This window comes from Calidris pugnax, unplaced genomic scaffold (assembly GCF_001431845.1).
Source record: "Calidris pugnax isolate Ruff unplaced genomic scaffold, ASM143184v1 scaffold244, whole genome shotgun sequence".
Taxonomy (NCBI): domain Eukaryota; kingdom Metazoa; phylum Chordata; class Aves; order Charadriiformes; family Scolopacidae; genus Calidris; species Calidris pugnax.
In genome coordinates, this window is record NW_015091141.1 from 2,069,558 (window position 1) to 2,091,260 (window position 21,703).

The 21,703-nt window shown below is 61.6% G+C and overlaps 3 protein-coding genes across 5 annotated transcripts; 1 reads left to right on the forward strand and 2 right to left on the reverse strand.

Annotated features, from left to right (window-relative positions):
• Nucleotides 1-701: 701 nt before the first annotated feature.
• YKT6 (YKT6 v-SNARE homolog (S. cerevisiae)) lies at nucleotides 702-7,004 on the reverse strand. Of its 2 annotated transcripts, none has more exons than XM_014958860.1 (8): nucleotides 6,880-7,004; nucleotides 6,456-6,582; nucleotides 3,637-3,719; nucleotides 2,694-2,794; nucleotides 2,012-2,116; nucleotides 1,837-1,902; nucleotides 1,546-1,647; nucleotides 702-1,129 (listed from the first exon to the last, which is right to left on the reverse strand). In XM_014958860.1, exons 2-8 carry the CDS (start codon nucleotides 6,557-6,559, stop codon nucleotides 1,094-1,096), a joined length of 597 nt encoding a protein of 198 aa, XP_014814346.1. In that variant the 5' UTR covers nucleotides 6,560-6,582; nucleotides 6,880-7,004; the 3' UTR covers nucleotides 702-1,093. The 2 variants fall into 2 exon arrangements, with proteins under 2 accessions (XP_014814346.1, XP_014814348.1); XM_014958862.1 differs by having other exon boundaries at nucleotides 6,869-6,957.
• A 1,530-nt stretch (nucleotides 7,005-8,534) lies between these two features.
• GCK (glucokinase (hexokinase 4)) lies at nucleotides 8,535-14,774 on the forward strand. The gene is made up of 10 exons (XM_014958714.1): nucleotides 8,535-8,651; nucleotides 11,240-11,402; nucleotides 11,539-11,693; nucleotides 11,939-12,058; nucleotides 12,150-12,245; nucleotides 12,469-12,568; nucleotides 13,361-13,544; nucleotides 13,844-13,999; nucleotides 14,252-14,485; nucleotides 14,583-14,774. The coding sequence occupies exons 1-10, from the start codon at nucleotides 8,607-8,609 to the stop codon at nucleotides 14,725-14,727; spliced, it is 1,398 nt and encodes a 465-aa protein (XP_014814200.1). The 5' UTR covers nucleotides 8,535-8,606; the 3' UTR covers nucleotides 14,728-14,774.
• A 4,223-nt stretch (nucleotides 14,775-18,997) lies between these two features.
• On the reverse strand, nucleotides 18,998-21,071 carry LOC106897841 (antimicrobial peptide NK-lysin-like). Of its 2 annotated transcripts, none has more exons than XM_014958729.1 (5): nucleotides 20,914-21,071; nucleotides 20,080-20,204; nucleotides 19,847-19,972; nucleotides 19,584-19,756; nucleotides 18,998-19,112 (listed from the first exon to the last, which is right to left on the reverse strand). In XM_014958729.1, the coding sequence occupies exons 1-4, from the start codon at nucleotides 20,951-20,953 to the stop codon at nucleotides 19,589-19,591; spliced, it is 459 nt and encodes a 152-aa protein (XP_014814215.1). In that variant the 5' UTR covers nucleotides 20,954-21,071; the 3' UTR covers nucleotides 18,998-19,112; nucleotides 19,584-19,588. The 2 variants fall into 2 exon arrangements, with proteins under 2 accessions (XP_014814215.1, XP_014814216.1); XM_014958730.1 differs by having other exon boundaries at nucleotides 20,080-20,201; nucleotides 20,914-21,068.
• Between the last annotated feature and the right edge of the window lie 632 nt (nucleotides 21,072-21,703).

Here is a 21,703-nt window from a genome sequence, read left to right on the forward strand (position 1 = left end):
GCTGGAGGGAGAAGGCTGAGTGAGTCTGTGCCACTGGGTGCCCACCGGGTTGCCCCGTGGCCATGCCCAGGCCACCCCATTGCCACCTCAGGAAGCCACAGAGAAAGGCACAGCCAGGCTACAACCGCCAAAGACAACTTTATCCTCCCCGGGCTGGTGCAGCCAGCAGCAGGAAAATGAGAGGCAACACCAATCACAATACAGTCTCAAGCAACAGTTTTTTCCCCTTCCTAAGGAGGATGAGGAGGTAGCGAGGGCTGCTGAGCCCCCACCCTGCTGACGGAAGCAGGGGAGGGCGTCTCCGTGCTCACCCCCCCCGGCCCTGCTCCCCTCCCAGTGCAGGGACCAGAGCACTGGGGCCGGTTTCCAGCTGGCCCCACGTTGCCCCAGCTTCCCTCTCCCCCCCTTGGCAAAGTGGGGGGCACTCGGACATGGCCCAACCACAATGAAGGACAGACCCCCCCTCTGAGACAGTCATGGGGACAGGATGGCCACAGGGGCCAAGAGCTGCCTGAGTACCCCCCATCCCATCTCTCCCCCACACCAAAGCAAGGGAAAGGGCCCAGAGGTGACACCCTCCCTGGGGTACTGGGGGCTACCACTTCCAGTTCATCACCCAGAGAGGCAACAACCCAGCAGCAAGCACCCCCACCAGAGGAACACACCCCCTCCTCCCTCCCCACCCCTCTCCCACCCCCACCCAAGCTCACTCTTAGGACACAAATACATAAAAGCCCCCCCCCCAGCTCTCCCCAGGCAGCCCTGGTTCCTCTGCCCCAGTTCTACAGTGCCAGGACGCCACAGTGCTGGCTGGTGCCATGGGTGTGAAGGCAGGGGAGAGCACATGGCCGGGCACCCCGCGGTCTGAGCCGCCCTCAGGAAAAGTGAGGGCAGGGGGGCTCCGGTGCTCCCCCCAACCCGTGGGTTGCTGGCCTGATGCTGGTCTTGGCAGCCCCTCCAGGTGAAGAAAAAGAGTCACATAAGCCCACGGGGCTGAGGACGCCCAGCCCTGGGCTTCTGCTTTCTGTCTGGGGCGAGGGCAGAACGGGAGCAAAGGCCTGGTGGTCCAGAGTAGGAGCCCCCGGGCTCCACGTCACATGATTTCACAGCAGGAATTCTGCTTTCGGGCCTGGGAAGAGGAGGAAAAGCAGGATTGATTCTGGCTGCAGCTTGCCAAGGGGACCCAGAGCTGCCTGCACAGCCCTCCTCCCACCGGCACGATCCCAGCCCTCACAGTTCCCCATGAAGCCCCCATGCCGATGGCTCATGGCACAAATCTGACCCCCTCAGCCATTGCCACCCCCTGTGCCAGGAGCTGGCATCAGCATCACCCTCCACCAGCCACAGGGCCTGAGCAAGGGCTTGGGGAGCTCCACAGACAGAGTTTGGGCAACTGAGCTCCCTCCAGGCTGAAAGAAGCTGAGCCAGGGGACAGTGGTCCTTGCCTGGCACCCACATCCACTGCCCCAGGGGGTCACTCTGCCCTTCCCCAGCCCTGGCTCCTCCGGGAGGAGTGACCTTCCCCTGGATGAACTCTGCACTCACAGTTTTGTAGAAGGCTTTGGACTGCGCCCCAAGCACCTCCGATTTGGAGACCAAGTCATCCAGCTTCTCCCCTCGCTCCAACAGTGACTCCATGGTGTTGTGCTGCCAAAAGAAACCAGCACTGACCCACAGCCCTGGCACCCCATGCCGCCCCCCAGCTCCCTTCCCAGCCCCGAGCAGAAGATGGAGATGCCACCATGTCCCATTGGGGGAAAAGCCTCTGGGCCCCCCTATGCCCCAGCAGACATGCCCACTGGAGCATCCCGGCCGTGGGTGCAGTGTCCTCCTCACCAGGATTATTTTGGTCTCGTCCAGCTCCGCTTGCACTCTGGTCATCGGGTCGGCGTCACGGGGGTTCTTGGAGAAACAGCAGAGTGTCAGCACCACAGCCACAGGGACATCAGTGTCCCCCAGGCCACAGCACCAGTGTCCTGGCAGGCAGCGGATGTCACCTGCAGGGCCATACCTGGTATTTACTGAGGTACCCATCCAAGGCAGCGTAGCTGATGGTGGCCGGGGAGCCTGAAGGCCAGTCTATTTTGCTGACTTGCCTGGAGAATTCATCCAGCACCTGCAGCAGAGAGCAGCCCATTACTGCCAGGCAGTTCTGCCTGCGGAGCCACAGCTGGCAGAAGGGATTTTCCCCTCAAAAAAAGGAGATTTTCCTCCTCCTCCTTGTTCCCTTTTGAACCAGCCAAGAGAAGAGACAGAAATCAACTTCCTTGGCAAATGACCAACAGAGCAGTGCCCATGTATGGGGTGGCCATCCCCAACTGTCCCCAAAGCCCTGTGCCTTACCAGGGTGGCCAAACACATTATCACTTTTTTTTGGCAAGGCTGGGAGTGCAGCTGCACTGTGTTTTCCCCACATAAAACCCAAGGCAGACAGGGAGGACAGGGTGTTTGCAAGGCCAACACCTGGGCTGGCAGCAGAAGGGAGCTGCGACCAAGTCCTGGCCTGCAAAGCCAAGTCACTGCACGGCTTGGAAGTCTTTGGGCTGGCGGGACCCAGCTCTGATGTCCCCCAGCTGACGAGGAGGAAACTCATTTCCTTGCCAGAGTGTGAAAGGGAGATGTGGAGGAGCTCCTCGGATCGGCCTCACCACAGACTGTCACCTCCAGAGCCACTCCTGGCCCTGTGCACTCACCTTGTCCAGCAAGGTGAAGCAAACCCGCTGGGGATACTCATTATCTGCAATCACCACACCGGCCAGCCCATCGTTCCGGACGTACACGTGGCAGAGGTACTCTGGGCAGAGAATTCATGTCAGAGAGGCACTGGGAACATCCAGAGCCTCCCCGGCACCCGCTGCCTTTCACCCAGCCCCAGCAGCTCTTCCATGACCAATGAATTGCCCTGGAAAGTTTCATTCAGCTACCACACTTCATGTGATTTCATTAGGAGAGTGGGAAGGGCTCAAGGTAGGATCAAAATCAGCCCCAAATTGTGCTTCAGTGGGTTATTTCAGCCTGGCCACGTGGTGCGGGACACGACGCTGCCTTTCCAGGGCAGCAGGTACTGCCAGAGTTAAACAAAAACCAGAGGGGAAGTGCTCAGCCTGATTTTAATAAATAACAACTTGTCACAAGCTTGGAGTATCATTAAAGAGGCCGCGGTGGCCAGCTCCAGGCCGCACCCTGCGTGTCTCAGAAGGCACACAGAGCGGGGCAGGGAGGCTGCAGAGGAGGCCAGAGATCGGGGTGCAGAGCCCAGACTCAAGGCAGAGCTCAAGGGAGAAGGGGATGGGGGCTGTGCTGGCACAGCCGCCCCATGGGGGACAGGGACCACGGCTGCCACACGGGCCGGGGATGGGACAAACAAGGCAAGCCGTGGGGCAGCAGACAGCTCCGAGCATCCCAAGGGCGGCAAGGAGGGTAATGAAGCTGCAAGGTGGCGGCCAGCTGCCAGGCAGGTCCCTGCTCCTCCCACAGCCTCTCAGAGGCAGGCTGGGCTCTTGCCCGGCTCTGCAGCCTCATACCTTTAGTGTTACTTGCCCAGGTGCTATTGTGAGCTCTCCTTTTTTTTATCATAAACGGATAAGGAACGAAACACTTGCGGCTGCGTGTGCTGACCCCAGGTTATTCTCCTACCTTGTTCCTTGACAGAGGCTCTGCTGCCCAGCTCCGAGCGCTCCACGATCAGCTGGCTCGTGAAGGTCATGAATTCCTGCACACTGCAAACACAAAGCGTCAGCACTCGAGCCTGTGAGGGGACCCAGGTCTGCAGGAAGGGTGCTGGCACTGCGACCATGGGGGAAATCATCTGTCCCGGAGGTCCCTGGCATTTTAGGTGGACTGAGACCCCTCCCCATGACCCTACCATCACATGTGGGCAGCAGGGATGTGGCTGAGCCATGGGTTTTCCTCAGGGAAGAGGCCAGACCCTACACAGAGCTGCAAACACCCAAGCACCTATGTCAGGCCCGGGGGAGCGCCCACACCTCTCTGGTCACAGCGAGGGACTCACATCCTCGGGTGGAATTTGCGTTTTGGAGATTTAGCAGAAAGTAAAATGCTGTTGAACTGTGGATCCCCCCTGACGAGGGGCTGCAGGAGCACTCCATCCCCTTCCCTCCCCTCAGCTTTTATCCCATGATTGGGATGATTTACCTAAATCCCATGCAAGGTACTGGGATCTCAGGGAGGCTGCTCAACCTGCAAACACCCCTCAGCTGCCTACCACTTTGGGTGAAAATTAAGGAACAGCCTTCAGCCAGACTCGCTCTAAATCTGGGAAACATTCCTGAGCCCAGAGGCGAGTCCTGCTAAACAGGCTGCTTCTTCACCCCACAGGACAAGAGATGCCAAAAATCATGAGCGAGTGCAAAATAAATCCATTCCCAATGCACACCATCCTGGGCACATTGGGATTAAGGAACACAAGGCGAGACATTCCCCACTTCAGCTGGGAAGTCCCAGGAAGGGAAACCTGCTCAGACAACAGTTTGCTCAAACACCCCCACGCTGACAGCTCCTGCTCTGGAGCTTCACATGACACAGCACTGATGAAACGTCAGCAGACTCCGGCCCGGCAACAGCCTCAGTTCCCTCACTGCCTTCCACCACTGGACGCAGCCCCAGACAGGGGTTTGCCCCTCACAGTTTAACATATTCCTTCCGAGTCTTGCATTTCTCCCAGCCCAGACATCGGCTCCAGCACGACTCTGAACAGCTTCCAGGCTCTGCAAAGGAAAGACTGGCCCAAAGATTTCTTAACATCCATTGGCAGAAAGAGAGGGCTGACATGTTCCCCCCTCCCTGGGGATCTGCTGGCAGCCATCGCAGCTCCAGTATTTCACTGTATTCCCAGGGGAATCTCTCACTGAAGATTTCATTTGCTCACACCGCGTTCCCAACCCTCCCAAATGGCCTGGCAGAGGTTGGAGGGCAGACGCCGGGCCCCATCCTCCCCCCCAGCAGCTTCTCACCGCTCCCCAGAGATACAACTGTCTGTATTCCAGATTCAAACCCCGAACTCAACTCTCTGGTAACTCCACAGCCTCAAAATTGTACATGTTGCATTTTTAACACAAACTTAAATTAATCACATCTTAAATATCATACATAGGCTGCACTCCCAAAGGAGCTGAAGCACAAGAAACCCCTCTAAGCACAACCGGGCAACCAGCTCAGGACAAGAATTAGCCACGAGAAAAGCTGCAAGACTAACGAGCACAGCCATCCCCTCACCCTCCACAAAAGGCATCACTGTTCCCAAAAAGCCACGACTTTTTTCAAGCAAAGAAACAACCAGCTGCTGGTGAAGTGGCTCTTTCAGCCACAGCTGATGGCAAAACCAGGCAGGGAACAGTCTCGGGATTTGGAAAACTGAGAGCTGTGACTACAAAGCCATTTGGGTTTCTAGGATATTACTTCACTCGTCGCAATCCATCTTCAAGCATGTGTGTTGGCAGCACTGGCAACAGCTCTTCTATCCCTCTCACACATTTGGCTAAAAGAGTATTTTTTAAGACAATCTTACTTCAGTATTTTCCCTTTATCACTGGAATTGCAGAACCAAATGTGCTTGAGGCTCTGTAGAATCTTTGCACGGACAGGGAATGGAAAATTTGAGTCCTGTAGGTGACTATTTCCTAAAGCCTTTATCATCTGCAGCCAGGGGATGGGAAACAAGCTATTTCACAACCAGCACTCACTTTATTTTACTGCTTTTAGAGGCTTTTGGGAGCTCCCATCAGCTGCAAGTGCAAGGGCAGCTGCTGAGAGCTCTGTGACCCCTCTGTGCCCACAGAGCAGGACACCCCGGAGCCCAGATGGGTTTTCAGGGCTAAACTGGTCACCCAAACCTATCAGAATAACCCAAGCGGAGGTTTGTGGGCTGGGAAAAGTTTACGATTAAACCAAACACCTAAATAAAAAGATAGCAGAGGTGTCAGGTGAGCCTTGGTTAGCCTGGCACAAAGACAAGCCTCCTCCCACTCACCTCTCACACCCCAGGAGCCACCGTGACTACCGAGTTGAGGCACTTGCTGGAGGGAGAAGAGCTGACCCGAGCACTTGGGGTGTTTCCCCACACCCAGATTTTATCCTTCAGTGACCGATTTACCAAGTCAAACCTGACCTCCTGCTGCTGGGCCTAGGCGGCTCGTGGGGAAAAATGGGGTTTCACTCTGTTCCTGAGGCTGGAAGAGGGCTCAAAGTGGATTTTGCAGCACTGAACTCCACACGCAGGGTCCCAGCTCCCCAGGGGAGCACCTCTCAGGGGGAAGAGGTTATCCCTTAGGAGAATCCTGTTCCCGTCACCACTGCATCCCCGGGGACACGGGAGCAGAATAAGGAGAAAAACCTCCAAGAAAGGGGGGTGATTCTACTCTCCGAGCTCCTGCCTGAGCCATGTGCCAGCCCCGCAGCGCACAGGGGAGATGACCCCCATCCCCCCAGACACCCACCTGGACCTCTGGAAGAAGTTGAAGGTGGACACGTCATAGGCAGCTTTCAGTAAATGCACTTTGGGGTCTCCTTTGTAAAGGACACTTAGGCTGTAGAGCCTCATGGCGGTGGCTCGGCTGCCCTGGGCTGGGGAAGAACGCCAAGGGTGAGACCGGGCCCAGGAGCCACCGGCAGGACCCCCCGCACCTGGGGGCCTCGCCAGTAACCCCCCTCCCCGCACTGTGGGGCCTCGCCGGGAACGCCACCTCCCCCCAGCGTAACCCAGTCCCTCAGCCCAGTACCTCCCAGCGAACCCACCCCCTCCCTCCCCAGCATACGCACCCAGCACCCAGTGTAACCCACCTGGCCCGAGCCCCTCCTCTCCAATATAACCCAGCCCCCCCCCCGGTACAACCCAATAACCCAGCCCCACCCCAGCGGTACCGGGGCTCCGGCACCGGCTGTAAGGAGGCGGCGGCAGAGGGGAAACTGAACCCCACCCGGAAGCAGAACGGCAGCAGCCGGAAGTGACGCCACCCCCAGCCACTGCCACGGCGCCTCCCTCGCCCTGCGCACGCGCCAGCTCCGCCCCAACCGTCTTGACCAATAAGCGCCTGGTCCTCCCTCTGGTCTCGCCCACTGCCACGGAGCGGCCAATCAGCGCCGTTTCTGGCGCTACGGGGCGGGGCTTCTCCCGCAGCACCTCCAGCAGGGGGCGCTCTGTCCCGGCGTCCCTTGCGCGGCGGGGGCCAAGGGGCCGGGGGCCGCAGTGGTGCGCTGGGCGGGGGCGGGCCTGGCCATGGAGCTGGGCTGCGCTGTGGCGTGGGGAGTCACCTGTGGGGCGGGGACCCCTCTGTGGGGCTGTTCTGCCCGTGGATGGGGACCCCTCTGTGGGCCGAGGGCCCCTCTATGGGGTTATGAGCTCTCTGTGGGGTGAGGACCCCTCTGTGGGGCGGGGGCCCCTCTATGGGGCTGGCTCCCCCCCACTCAGGATGGGCTGGGGTAGGGATGCCTGGGCCTTCAGGGTGGGGATGAGGCGCTGTGGGGTGACCCCCAAACCCTTTGCCCTCCCCACAGCCTCCTCGTCCACCCATGGGGCTGCCAGCACCCCTGGCCCCTTGGCCTCCATCCAGCCTTCCTGGGGGACCCATCCTGCTCCCTCCCCGGCTCCATCGCTGAGAGGATGCCACCACCAACTGATACCACTTTGGGGTTTTTGGGGTTGGTTTGGGGTCTTCCCGTGGGCAGGAGCCATTAGGGTTCCCCACGCCTTGGGCTCTTCCCCTTTGCCCATCAGGGACCCCCATGTTTCCCCGATGCTTGGCTGATGGCAGCAATAAGGGGTCATGGCCATGTCCCCATCCCCCAAAACCAGCCCCAAATCTGCCATCGGTCCTGCCACTGCCAGAGTGTTTCCCATCCTGGGGACACGGAGCACTTCCCAGTCACCCTTGCCCTCAGCCAGGCGGCTGTCACCTTTGTCATGGAGCCACCGACTGCTCCAGCCGCCGCCGTCGCCATGGGAGCGTGCCGGGTTGCTAAGCCGTCCGGTGGAGTGCTTGCCACCGCCGCCAGCACGTCGAGCCGTTGATATGACAACTGGAGCGGGGACACGGATGGCCCGGGGCGTGGTGCTTCGCATGACAGGGCCAGTGGCCCCCGGTGGGGAGGGGTGCCAGCCAAGCCTGGCCACCGCACCGGGACTTCCCCGCCAGCTGTAGAAACCCACCGGGGTGGCCTCGCCACCCCTCACCCCCGAAAACAATCCTGCACCCTGGTAAATAGATTGACCGTCGGTAGGAAGCGAGTGGGGAGAACGTGACCTGCATCCCTCCCCGGCACGAAGGATGTGGGGCAAAAGGGCTGAGCCTGCCAGAGTCCCAGGCCCCTCTCCCTGCCCCTCCGCTTGAGGGTCCGGAGCCCTGGGGGGAGAGGGGGTAGAAGATCCGGACCCCCCCCCTCTCAGCAGGTGCTGGAGAGGAGGCGGCCGCCATTGGCTGAGAAAAAGCAGCGAAAGTGGAGCATCCTCCAGCAGAGCGAGGGAGGGAGCAGCCCAGTGCCAGGACGGGGAAGGGGGCTGAGCGCCCCGGGCAGGCACGGCGGCGGGGAGCCCAGGGTCTGCTGGGGGGACGGCTCGGCCTGCAGCCCACCCCGCCCCGACGGCTGCCCCCATGCTGGATCACCGAGCCAGGATGGAGAGCGGCAGGAAGGAGAAGGTGAGGCTGCTGCCAGGGCCATCCCGGGGGGGGTGTCGGGGAGATGGGGTGGGGGGCAGCCGGTGGGTGCGGGGAGCGGCCATGGATCCTCCTGGAGCTGCCAGCCATCCCTGCAGCGAGCAGCTGGGCACCACGGGCATCTCCCGCTGGGCAAGGTGCCCGCTGAGGACGGAGGTCACTGGAAGGGGAGGACGGCTGGCAGGGGGAACAGAGGCTCCCCAGGCAAAGCCGTGCAGCCTGGGGTCAGCCCCAATGTGCCCGGGGGGCTCCCTGTCCCTGAGGTCACCCCTCAGCATGCTCCATGGAGGGGTCCCAGTGCCATAAGCCCAGGGTACTGTGTTTTGGTGCCACCGGGTGTTGGCACAGCAGGGGCCATGCCCTGTCCCCAGGGCACCGAGGACTTGGATGGAGCTGGGAGCATCTGCGGGACCGCACCAGCTGGGGGGATCCCGCTGCCCAGGCATCACCCCTGGCATTGTGCTGCCAGCCAAGTGGCTGCTGGCCCCGGGATGAGATGGGGCCCATCACCTCCTTCAGCTGGTCATCACTGTTGTCACCGAGGCACCCAGGAGGATGGCACCTGGCTTGTGCCCAGCCAAATATCGGCTGGGGGAAGCTGCTCCCATCTCCTCTTCCAGATGGATTGAGCTCATGCAGCCAGGCCATGGGGGAGGACACATGGGCTTCCCCACTGCAGACTGGGACATCCAAGGCAACACTGAGGGGACACAACATGTGCCAGGGGCGGGAGCATGTGGCTGGCAGAATTGGGCAACACTAGCCACAGCAGCCTTCAGCCACGCAGTCTCCAGCTTTGTCCCCTCTGAGGAATATGTCAGAGCAAGCAGTTTCCTCGGGAAGCCAAGAGTCGATTTCCGTCACATGGGAAGAGCTGGATCCCACCGAAGAAGAGCCAAACCCATCATTTTGGAGGCGAAAGAAGGGATGAGTTGGGGCACGTGGAGCCTGAGATGGAAAAACTGCTGGAGGAATAAAACTCAGACCTTCTACTGCCATCTTCGGGTGCCAGCCCCAGGGACAGGGACCCTCCAGTTGGCGTTGATGTGCCAAACAGCGCTGCAGAGCTGGCTTCTGCATTGTGGAGCACTGGATGCCTTCAGCCACCAATTCCAGCAGGATGGCTGAATCAAGCCCCACTCTTTTCCTGTCAGGATTTTTCTAGCCATCCCAGCCTGGACACCCTCGGTGTCATGGCCAACATCACTGCGGTGCTGCCTTGGGCTCCTCCGCCCCCTTTCCATGGTGGCCGGTGGCATTCCCCGGCACAGTGGTGTCCCCCCTAGTGCAGCCACGTCTTGTCTGATGGGTTAATGGAGCCCCTGGGCTTTGGCATTGGGACAGTGGGGACAATTGCTGGAAGGTGCCGGCATGCTGGGATCCCCCCCAGCCGGGGATAGGGGCTGCGGCCCCCTGGGTGTGAGGGCTCTGTGGGGCAGGCACTTTGTGGGGCAAGGACATGTTTCGGATGAGCCCCTGTTTGGGGACTGGAGGCTGAGGGACAGTGTTTGGGGCTGGGTGATTTATCGGGATGGTCTTGGGGGAAGTGGCTGAGTGGCCGCAGATTTGGCTGAGCTGAGGCGGTGGGTGCTCCAAACCACATCCCAAAGCCCTACCCCAAAACACATCAGGAAACGGCAGCAGCCTTGAGGAAAACATCCGTCCACTGGCAAAAGTGCCAGCGGGAGCGTTTTAAGCTTGCCCAGATCCCGGTGACTAATGAGCCCTCTAATGCCGCCGGCTGCATCTGGCCAAGCAGCGAGCACTCGCTCCCCCCAGCTCCATCTGACAGCCCAGGGCTGCCTGCCCCCGATTACGTGCCGTGGCTAATGGAGGCTGCGCCCGCGGTGGAGCCCGGGGTTGCTACGTAAAGGGTAAATACAGGTCCTGCCTGCCAGGCGCTTCCCTCGAGTGGGCCCTGCGATTCTCCCTGGTAGCGAGGTGAGGGAGCATTTCCCAATAATACTTTCTATATCCTGCCCATGGTCCTGCCTGCCCTTGGCCCCCGCTCGCACCAAGTTTGATGGTACCCGTGGCTCTTGGGGGGGTACAGAGAGAGAGATGCTCCCGGGGGACTGAGGAGGATGCAGCATCCTCATCATGAACACAGAGGGGTCCCATGTCCTCGGTGGGAGCCACTAAGCCCCTAAATGGCATCGCTGGAAGTGCTTCTCACTGGGAAAGACCCTGGGATATGGCGGGATGGGATGTCCCGGGTCACTGGTCCAAGCCCTGCTGGAACAGCACCAGCTTCTAAGCAACCGGCCGAGCTCGTGGAATACGAATTGGCTAAAGGTGATGGCACGGGGACCCCTGTGCCAACCACGGATGTCTTGCAGGCAGAGCCAGGAGAGGATCTGGGGACAGCAGTGGCTCGTGCTGGCCCTGCAGATTCACCAGTGTGTCCAATAAGTTGGAGGCAGGATAGTGGGGAGTTGGGATAAGGTGGTCCGGGGTGTCTGTGTGCTTAGGGAAAAACCAGGGTGAGGAGAAGGAAAATTTGGATTGTTTATAGCGGTTTGGGCCACCCAGGTCCCTGTCCCCAGCTGATGCTGTCCATCCTGCTGCAGGTGGAGCAGATCCTATCGGAGTTTCGGCTGAAGGAGGAGGATCTGAAGAAGGTGATGTACCGGATGCAAAAGGAGATGGACCGAGGGCTAAAGCTGGAGACGCACGAAGAAGCCTCTGTCAAAATGCTGCCCACCTACGTCCGCTCCACACCTGAGGGCTCAGGTACAGCGCTGCCGGGCTGGGTGGGCACCGCTCCCAGTCCCTTACAGTGTCACCGCTTCCCCGGACCCCACCAAGCTCAGTGCAGGAGTTCGAGACATCCCCCTGAACTGGTCACCTTGTGTCCCTGGCTTTGCAGAGGTTGGAGATTTCCTGTCGCTGGACCTCGGTGGCACCAATTTCCGTGTGATGCTGGTGAAAGTGGGCGAGGGGGAGGAAGGACAGTGGAAGGTGAAGACGAAACACCAGATGTACTCCATCCCGGAGGATGCCATGACGGGGACGGCCGAGATGGTGAGCTGGGCAGAGGGGGCATCGTGTCCCTTCCCATGTGGCCCTGTCACTGGGCAGGGGCACACTGTGCTGCGGTTCGGTGGGGATGGTGGCGCGTACATCTCCCATGCCTCCAGCTGGCAGAAGCCACGGGGTGGCAGGGAGGTGGCCACATTCAGGGGACCCATGGGGGGGATGGTGGCTGGCCACGGGCAGTGGGAGGATGGGGATAGCCCTTGGCGAAGGCTCCACCTCCTCTCTTCCAGCTCTTTGACTACATCTCTGAGTGCATCTCTGATTTCCTGGACAAGCATCAAATGAAACACAAAAAGCTGCCCCTGGGCTTCACCTTCTCCTTCCCCGTGCGGCACGAGGACATCGACAAGGTGAGGAGGTGGCTGGGCAGCATGAGGACTTGGTGGTCCCTGTGAGCCAGCTACACCTGCAGCCCTATTTTGGTCTTTCCCCTCACGCCAGGGCATCCTCCTGAACTGGACCAAGGGCTTCAAAGCCTCCGGCGCGGAAGGGAACAACGTGGTCGGGCTCCTGAGAGATGCCATCAAGCGGCGAGGGGTGAGATGATTGTATGGTTTGTGCTGGTACCGTAGTTGGGGTGAGACCCCGGCACCTCCGGCTGTCCCCGTGATGGGACCACCAGAGCCCTGTGTCGTTCCGTGTGTGTGCACACACGTGTGTGTGTGATGTGTGTGTAAACTCACCCTCGAGGACCCCCCACACTGCTGCGGCACAGCCTGGAACCCCAGCAGGACACCAATGGGCCCTCTCCCCTCCCCAGGACTTTGAGATGGACGTGGTGGCGATGGTGAACGACACAGTGGCCACAATGATCTCCTGCTACTACGAAGATCACCGGTGCGAGGTTGGGATGATTGTGGGTAAGATGGCCCCTTCCTGCTGGGTTGGGCAGGCGGGGGGGGACCATTCCCACTGCCCCGCTCACACTCCCCTACTGCGAGCAGGTGCTTGTCCTTTCAGGGGAGACACACCAAGGAGCCAGGGGGTGGCAGCAGCACCCTGCTGAGGTCTCCTAGGTTGGGACACCGAAAGGCATTGCCTGGCCCCAGCACAGTGGTGGGAGCACCTTCCAGGTGGATGGGGGGTGGTCACTGTAACGGGTCTGGTGACCCATGGCGTGGGTCTGTCCCCAAGGGATGTCCTCTCTCTGCCTGCCGGTGGCTCCAGCATCTCACCACATGGGTGAGGACCCGCCAGAGGCAGCTGGTGCCAGCCATGCCGGGAAGCCCGGGAGGTGGGTTGGAACCCCTCAGGCTCCTTCGCTGCCCCAGGGGAGAAGCCCCCCGCCGCCCCCAGATCCTTGCTGTCCTTAGTGCCATCAACCTTGCGGCCATCTGGGCTTTCTGTGCCGGCTCTCGACCTGGGTAAACACTGCCCTGGGCTGTTTATCAGCTCCTCTGGGAGCCAGGCTGCCACCGCCAAGAGGCAACTGGAGACCCTGGGACCCTGCGCTGGTGTCCCCAACACCCACGGGCGACAAGCAGCTGCCAAGGCTTCAGGGAAGGAGCTGGTGGGGGGAGCAGGAGGGATGAGCTTCCCGATCCGTGTCGGGATGGGGCTGTACAGCTCCGAGTGCAGCCTGCCAGCCATGGCGCCGTGGGGATGGGAGAGATGTGGGTGCTGGGGATCCCATCGCTGCTTCCTGCTGGCAGGGACAGGCTGCAATGCCTGCTACATGGAGGAGATGCAGAACGTGGAGCTGGTGGAGGGCGACGAGGGGCGGATGTGTGTCAACACGGAGTGGGGGGCCTTCGGTGCCTCGGGGGAGCTGGACGAGTTCCTCCTGGAGTACGACCGCGTGGTGGACGAGACCTCACTTAACCCCGGTCAGCAACTGTAAGGAATAGGACAGATCTAGTTCCTCTGGGTGTCTCCACCTGGCCCTGGCCTTAGCCCTAGCCGCGTCCCCTCTGCCCACCCTTCTCCTTCCCCCTGCCCACCTGCACCACACTGGGCTCAGTTGAGACCGGAGCAACTCATCACAGGTACCCCCAAGGCAGGGGTCCTGGCTGCTGTATCCACATGCAGAGATGCATCCAGCAAGGGGGGGGGAAGGAAAGAGGGGGTGCCATGGGACGTGGCCTCCTCCCCAGGTCCTGGCTCTGACAGCCTTTCCTTGCCTGTATCCCCCCCAGCTACGAGAAGATCATCGGGGGGAAGTACATGGGGGAGATTGTCCGGCTGGTGCTGCTGAAGCTGGTGGACGAGAACCTGCTCTTCAATGGGGAAGCCTCTGAGAAGCTCAAGACTCGCGGGACGTTCGAGACCCGCTTCGTGTCACAGATCGAGAGGTACAGGGCTGGCAGGGCCAGCACCCCCAAACGAGCCTGCTGCGCTGCCCCACTGGGGGTCCTCTGTTTCCTCACCCCACAGCAAGGTGTCCCACTGCAGGGTCCCTATGGCTCATTGCCCCACGCTAGCCTGCTCTGTACCACCTTGGGGTCCTCTGTCCCCTCACCCCTTGCCAGCCCCCTGCAAGCGCTGCACACAGGGTCCCTGTGTGTCCCCCCCCCAACCAACGCACCACTCTCTCCCTGTCCCAGCGACTCTGGTGACCGCAAGCAGATCTACAACATCCTGACGGCCTTCGAGCTGCTGCCCTCGGGGACAGACTGTGACATCGTGCGGATGGTCTGCGAGAGCGTCTCCACCCGTGCTGCCCAGATGTGCTCGGCCGGGCTGGCCGGCGTCATCAACCGCATGCGGGAAAGCCGGAGCCAAGAGACCCTCAAAATCACCGTGGGTGTCGACGGCTCCGTCTACAAGCTCCATCCCAGGTGAGGATTCCCCAGGAGCCTTCCTCCCACTGCCGTCCCCTTCCTGCTCCTCCTGTGTCCTCTGAGCCTTGACCCCCATTTATTTCCCCTTCGGCAGCTTCAAGGACCGTTTCCACGCCACGGTTCGGCAGCTGACGCCCGGCTGCGACATCACCTTCATCCAGTCGGAGGAGGGCAGTGGGCGTGGGGCCGCCCTCATCTCAGCCGTCGCCTGCAAAATGGCCTGCATGATGGGGCAGTGAGAGAGGACTCGGGGGAGGATGAGGATGATGATGGTGGGGGGGAGCGGGAGGACAGTGGTCCCGCTCAGAGCTCTGCGAGGAGCAGAGACAGACGCGGGATGGGATTTGCCGCTGGCAGAGGCAGCTCCCGGCTCCCCAATAAACGGGGTTTGTGTGGACTTCTCCTCTGGGGCCGCTTGAGTGAGAACTCTTCGTCTTCCTCCTGCTCGCATGGACACCCCCTGCCCTGGGGCTGCCCCACACGTGTGGGGCAGCTTGGAGTCTTCCCGGGCCTCCGCAGCCCCCTGCATCCTCACCCAGGCACCCCCCAGCCCCTTCTCTGGGGATGAGCCTCCCCCGGGGGGGATGGCTAAGAGATAAGGGGCTGGTTGGGGCGCTGGGGAGGGGGCAGGCCAGCCCCCACCAGTGAGCCCAACCAGGGACCAACGGTGCGCCAGAGGTGTGCCAGATGTGATGGGGATTTTTGGGGATCACCTCCAGCCCTGTCCCCACACCAGGGACAGGGCAGAGGGGCAGAGCCTGAGGGCCACCCCGCCCTCCCCTTCCCAGTGCTGACCCCCCCAGAAAGGGGGCACAGACCCCCGCCACCCCACTCCCACCAGCAGCAGCACCCCAAGACCCAGCGGGTCCCATCCTGCCCCAAACAGGGGGCACAGGAGTGCCCCACCTGGGCTGTTTCATGCTCTGGGTTGGCACAGTTCTGCCACCTTCCCCAGCAGCCAAAAATAGTGTCCCTTGCCTCCGGTGACAACCCGGCCTGGCTTGTGTCCGGCACAGCCTGGCAGTGTCGGCACTGAGTTTGGCTCGGCCACCCGCGTCCACTGCCGGATTTAGCTTGAGGAGGGGGGAATAAAAAACATGGCACCCCGGGGACCCCCAGCCCAGACCCGCAGTGGGGATGGTGACTGCAGCCAGGGACCCACCCAGGAGCCAGGGATGGGGCACCCCAGAGTGTGGGGATGCTGCAAGGAGGACTGGTGGTACCCCACCATGTCGGGTGCTTCTGGAGGTCTGGGGACAGCCCAGGGATTATGATCACCCTGAAGGTTTGGGGCACTCCAGGGTGTCAGGGTCCCTCTGGGGTGTTGGGCTCCCCAGAGGGTTCGGGGCAGGGTTTTGAAGTTCCCCAGGGGAACCTGGGATCACCCCTCAGTGTTGGGGTCCTCCTGGGGCACTCCAGTGTATTGGGGGCCCTTTGTGGGGTCCCCAGTTTGCTGGGGTCCTCATTAAATGCTGGGACACCCTAGGGATTTGAGTCCCCCACAGGGTCTGGGGCAGGGTGTTGGGGTTCCCTGGAGGGTCTGGGGCACCCAAAGATACTGGGGTCCTCTGGAGAGTCTGGAGTGTTGGAGTCCGTCTGGGGATGTGGGGGTACCCCAGGGTTTTGGGTCCCCGTGAGGGTCTGGGGCACCTCAGGATGTTGGAGTCCTCTGGGGGTCTGGGGCACTCGATGGTCTTGAGGTTCTCCTGGGGCACCCCAGAGCATTGGGGTCCATCTGAGGGTCTCAAGCACCCCAGGGTGTTGGGGTCCTCTGGGTATGTGGGAGCACCCCAGGGAGCTGGTGTCCTGGAGCACCCCAAGATGTGTTCCCTCTGAGGGCCTGGGGCGCCTCAGGGTGCCGGGGTCACGCCGGGGGTATGGGGGCACCCCAAGGTCTGGGACCCAGTCAGGCTGTTGGAGTCAGCCCCAGGGCTGGGGGGCCACCCCATGGTATGGGCCATCTTGGGGGTCTGGGGACATCCTTGGACATCTGGAGCCACCATACAGGTTGGGACCACCCCAGGGGGTCTGGGGCCACCCTGGGACATGGGGCGCCCCAGAATCTAGGAACATCTCAGAGTGTTGGGTAACCTTGGTGGTCTGGGGCTACCATGGGGTTTTGGGGCCACCCCAAAGTGTGGGGTGACCCCTGGGCTGAGGGGCTGGGGACGCTGGGGAGGGGTAGCCCCAGGGTCTGGGTCACCCCAAGGGATGGGGACATCTCAGCAGTGCTGCTGTGAAGGCCCCGGCAGCCCCAGGATCCCTCCAGCTTATTGGAGGAGGGGAAGGGGATCCCTTTTGCTCCGATTGGCTACAGTCAGTAGGGTTCCCTGTGCTCTGATTGGCCACAGCCCTCAGCCAGCTGAATTCCCTGTTCTGATTGGTTGCTACCAGAAAGACATCCCTGAGCTCTGATTTGTGGCAGCCCTCAGCTGGTAGGAATCTGTTCCAATTGGCCAGAGCCAAACAAAAGGGATTCCCTTTGACCTGATTGGCTGGGACCATAAAAAAAAAAAAAAAAAAAAAAAAAAAAAAAAGAGGATTCCCTGCACTTTGATTGGCTGTCGTCAAACAAAAGGGATTTCCTGTCCTCTGATTGGCTGGGACTAAAATGGAATTCCCTGCATTCTGGTTGGCTGGGGCCAAAAAGAAGTGGATTCCCTGTGCTCTGATTGGCTGGGGCTGAACCCAGAGCAGGGGGGTCCCAGGGTGTGGGGTCCCAAGGCTTGTACCCCCCTGTGCCCCCCGCTCTGCCCCAGGCCATCAGCCACACTGGGCAGAGCCAGGACGGGAGCTGAGGGAGAGCTGCTGGGTCAGCGGGGCATCACCTGGGGACATCGGTGCAGGGACAGGGACAGGGGACAGGGGACAGTGCCAGTGCCGAGTGTGGGACTGTGACAATGACAAGCATGGGGACAGCACCAGTCCAGTCCAAAGCATGGGATGCAGTGATGCCAATTGCAGGGACAGTGACATGGCCAAGTGTGGGAGAGTTGGTGAGGCCAGATGTGGGACAGTGACAGTGCCACGCTGGGGATGGCGATGATGATCCCAAGCACAGGGAGTGACAATGCCAAGGGGGGGAATGGTGACAGTGCCAAGACCAGGGCAGCGACAGTGCCAGTGCCAGTGCCAAGTGTGGGGACAGATGCGATGCCAGGCATGGGGAAGTGACGGTGCCGAGTGAGGGGCAGTGACAACCAGGACCACCTGCATGTGTGGAGGGAACCACTCAATTTATCTCCTGAGGCACACCCCACCACGCTCCAGCTGGCACCTCTGGTGGCACCTCTCCTTCCTGGGCTAGGCTGTCCCTGGTGCCACGTGGCCTTGTCACCATGTCCCCCCCAGGGAAGACAAACACGAGCAATGAGGAGCAGGAGGAGATGCTGTGGCGAAGCATTAAGGGGCCCATTAACTTCAACATCTTCCTGATGCTCTTTGGGGAGAAGCTGAACAGTGAGCGGCCCTGGGTTCCCCCCAGCACCCCGTGACACCCCCCAACACCCTGTGACACCCCCCAACACACCAGGGGTCATCCCCAAACCCCACCTAATGCTCCCCCCAGGCACTGACCCCAAGGAGTCGCCATCCTCAAGCTCTTGGACCCCACTGGCACTGTGAAGAAGGACAAGTGAGCGGGGGGTGACAGGGACCCTCGGGGGCCCCAGATGGATCCTGTGTCCCCCAGGAAGGGGACAGGAGCTGACCCCTGGCTCAGTGGGTCCCTCTCCCTGCGGGTAAGTTCTCCCCAGGCGGGTAAGTTCTCCCCGGAAGGAGGTGAGGTGGTTCCCCTGGCTGTCACTGTCACCATGACGGTCCTCTGCCCATCCTCTCCCCACCCACATCCCTGCATGAGGGAAAACAATGTCCTCAGGTGAAGCAGGTGCCCAGGACACGCAGCTCTGCCTGTCCCCGGGGGGAGGGATACAGCTCCTGGCCCCAGCTGCCTGTGTGTCCCCCAGAGACCCTATCCCCAAGGTCCCTGTGTGCCCAGCCCCACCCCTGTAATCCCAAACCCCATCCCTGAGATCCCCGTGTGCACCCTGTCCCCAAGATTGCCGTGTGTCCCCCGCAACTCCTGACCCCAAGATCCTGGACCCGAGGTCCCTGTGTGTGCCCCACAGCCCCCACAGGGACCCGTCCCAGCCCCAGGGGTGCATGTCCCCACACAGGTGCAACACATACTCGCGGTGATGCCCATTGATGTGTCGGGGAACACCGACTACAAGTCCTGTGCTGCATCATCACCCATGGGGACAAGAAGGACTGAGGGGAGAGTGGGTCTCCTGCACTCCGCTGCTTGCTCTGGCCAAAGAAACCACTCAATGAGGGGATCTTGTCCGTCCGTCCATCTGCAGCATCCGCAGAGAAGGAGGTGGCTCTGTTCAGCCTTGGCTTTGCACCCAGTGTCCCCATGGACCTGGCATGTCCACACCATAAGGGACACCTCTCCTCCCCAAAAGGATGGGCTCATGGGGGATGGCAGGGCCACTGTTCCCAGGAGACTTAGAGGTCTGGCACAAGATGCTTTATTGCACAGGGAGGGGGATCCAGGGTTCAGGGTGGCAAGTGGGGCTGGGAGAGGGTTGGGGTTTCAGGAGGTGGCAGTCGGTGCTGAGCCCTGTGGAGACAAGGAAGGAGCAGCGAGTCAGGGGCCACTGTTGCCACATCACCCCTGTCTCAGGTGCCAGCAATAGTAGCTTCCTGTCTCACCCCCAACCTGCAGGACTGCAGTCAGGTTCCTTCCTGGAGGCAGAGGACCCCCAAGTGGCTTCTCACCCCCTGGGGCAGGCGTTGGGTGCGAGATGAGGGGTGCAGAGTGTGGGATATGGGGATGCAGGATGTGGGTTGGTGGGGTACAGAATGCAGAGTGCAGGATGTGGGGTGCGGGATGTAGGGGGCAGGAGGCAGGGTGTGGGGTGTAGGATGCAGAGTACCGCTTGCAGAGCGTGGGGTGCGGGATGTGTGGTATGGGATGTGGGATACAGGACGTGGGCTGCAGGACGCTGGGTGCAGAGTGTGGGGTGCAGGATGCGGGGTATGGGGTGCAGGACATGGGGTGCAGAGTGTGGGGTGCAGGGTGAGTGCTCACTGGGCTCAGGCCTTGCAGAAGCCGATGGCGGCGCAGGTGTCCTGGGGGTCATCTCCGTTCTGCAGCGCCTCGCTGATCTCCGTCTGGTACTTCTTCACCAGCCGCTTACAGACCCGGCCCAGCTTCTTGCCCAGCGCCTGGCAGGCTTTGCCCAGCGCCGCCTCCACTGTCGCCTGTCAGGACCAGCACAGGCATCAGCGAGGCCACCCGTGGTGTGCCAGACCCCCACCCTAGCTCCTCCAGCCCCCCCAGCCCCCCATCACCTCGTCAGGGTCATCGCCTGCCATCGCCTTGATCTGCTTCAGGATTTTGGTGCACAGGCTGCACTTCTTCCCTCTGCCTGGCGCCAACACGTCCCCTTCAGCCACATCCTCTTTGGCCGTGTCCCCCTGCCGGGGGAAAATGCAGACCCTCAGGGCTGTGCCCCAGCGTGGCCCCCAACACAAGCGTGGGGCTGCCCCAAGGCTGGCATCGAGGCAGTGGGGCTGGTGCTCACCATGGCCAGGCTGTCCCAGAGGTCGTGGCAGTACTGCTCCTGGCCGCACTGGGTGGCGGTGGCCATGTCCTGGCACCAGGACATGGGGCCACCCTGGCAGGGATCAGGGTTGGTGGCCTGTGCTGCTGAGCAGGGATGGGGACAGTGAGCGCGGCCATGGGAGCATGTGCCTGTCGCTCTGTGCCCAGACCCCGTCCCCACCATCCCCGGGTGCTCAATCCCACTCAGCATCATCCCCGCCATCCCTCCTGACTGTCCCCATGTCCCCACCACCCTCGGGTCCCCATGAGGACACTTCCCACTATCCCCAGGTCTCCATGCGTACTCCACGCATCCCTGCCATCTCCAGGTGCCTGTCCCATGAAGATCCCATCCCCATCATCCCCATGTGGACCCTGTCCCCCCCATCCCTCCTACTTGTCCCCATGTCATCTTGTCCCCTCCATCCCCAGATGCCTGTCCCCACAATGACCCCATCCCCAGGTCCTTCTCACTGCCATCTTCCTGTGCTTGTCTCCACATGGAACCTGTCCCCACCACCCTCAGGTCCCCACAAGGACCCCATCACCCCTATGTCCCCAAGCAGACCTTGTTCCCACCATCCTTCTTGACCCCTGTCCCCATGTCCTCCTGTCCCCCCATCCCTGTGTGCCATGTCCCCACGGAGACCCCATCGCTTCCATCCCCAGGTCCCCACAAAGACCTTGTCCCCAGCTGCTGTCCCCAAGCACACTGCCATCCCTGCTGTCCCCATGTCCATCTCCACATGTTCACCCCCACCCCAGGGTGACAATCCCCCCGCCAGGACATGGGGCGGCAGAGACCCCCCCTTACCTCCCACCACCACCAGCACCAAGAGGAAGGCAGCAGCCATGGCGAGCCCACTCGAGAGGGTGATAGCAGGTGACAGCCCGTGTCCCACCCCAGCAGCTTTTATAGCCTGCTGAGCGGGCTGTGGGGACGGCCGCACCACTCAGCACTGCCGAAACCCAAAAAGCCCTTAAAATGGAGCGTGTGGGCTCGCCACCCCCCTTCCTCCCTCACACCTCCGCCCTCACGGCAGGAAGGGGGGATGGGGGCCCCAACCCTGCAGCCCCCGGGTCCATCTGGGGCCAAGCGCAGGGGCTGCTGTGGGGGAAGGCAGGTGTGGGGCCAGGCCACTCTGGGCTCTGCAGGGTCCCGGGGGCCTGGCCTGGTGCCCCCCATCCCCTCCCAGGCTCTGGGGGGTCTCAGGGCTTGGGCCCAGCGCCCCGCTGAGGGTGGGTCCCAGTGTCCCCACCGGGGGTCTCGGGGGTGTCCTGGTGTCCCCTGTTCCCCCACGAGTGATGTGGGGTCCCGGGGGGGCTGCTCCCAGTGTCCCCCCCCAGGGGTCAGCCCTGGTGTCCCCTGTCCCCCCCGGGGACTCCATAGGGTCAGTGCCAGCGCCCCCCCGGGGATGGGTCCGGGTGATCCCTGCCCTCCCATGGAACCCTGGGGATCTGTCCCGGTGCCCCCCGGTGTCTCCCTGAGGGGTCAATCCCAGTTCCCCCCGGGGGTCAGTCCCGGTGTCCTCTGTCCCCCCGTGGGCTCCGTGGTGTCCCGGGGTCCGTCCCAGTGTCCCCGTCCCCTCCCGGTTCCCTCCCCC

Excerpts from the sequence above, each read along its gene's own strand:
- LOC106897841 (XM_014958729.1), bottom strand. The coding sequence starts at position 20,953 with ATGGCTGCTGCCTTCCTCTTGGTGCTGGTGGTGGTGGGAG. Across the intron at positions 20,205-20,913 it reads GGTGCTGGTGGTGGTGGGAG|CAGCACAGGCCACCAACCCT; the intron begins GTAAGGGGGGGT and ends ATCCCTGCTCAG. Across the intron at positions 19,757-19,846 it reads CAGGCGATGACCCTGACGAG|GCGACAGTGGAGGCGGCGCT; the intron begins GTGATGGGGGGC and ends TGGTCCTGACAG.
- GCK (XM_014958714.1), top strand. The coding sequence starts at position 8,607 with ATGCTGGATCACCGAGCCAGGATGGAGAGCGGCAGGAAGGAGAAG. Across the intron at positions 11,694-11,938 it reads TGACGGGGACGGCCGAGATG|CTCTTTGACTACATCTCTGA; the intron begins GTGAGCTGGGCA and ends CCTCTCTTCCAG. Across the intron at positions 14,486-14,582 it reads GTCTACAAGCTCCATCCCAG|CTTCAAGGACCGTTTCCACG; the intron begins GTGAGGATTCCC and ends CCCCTTCGGCAG.
- YKT6 (XM_014958860.1), bottom strand. The coding sequence starts at position 6,559 with ATGAGGCTCTACAGCCTAAGTGTCCTTTACAAAGGAGACCCCAAAGTG. Across the intron at positions 2,117-2,693 it reads GCTTCACCTTGCTGGACAAG|GTGCTGGATGAATTCTCCAG; the intron begins GTGAGTGCACAG and ends TCTCTGCTGCAG. Across the intron at positions 1,130-1,545 it reads CCAAAGCCTTCTACAAAACT|GCCCGAAAGCAGAATTCCTG; the intron begins GTGAGTGCAGAG and ends TCCTCTTCCCAG.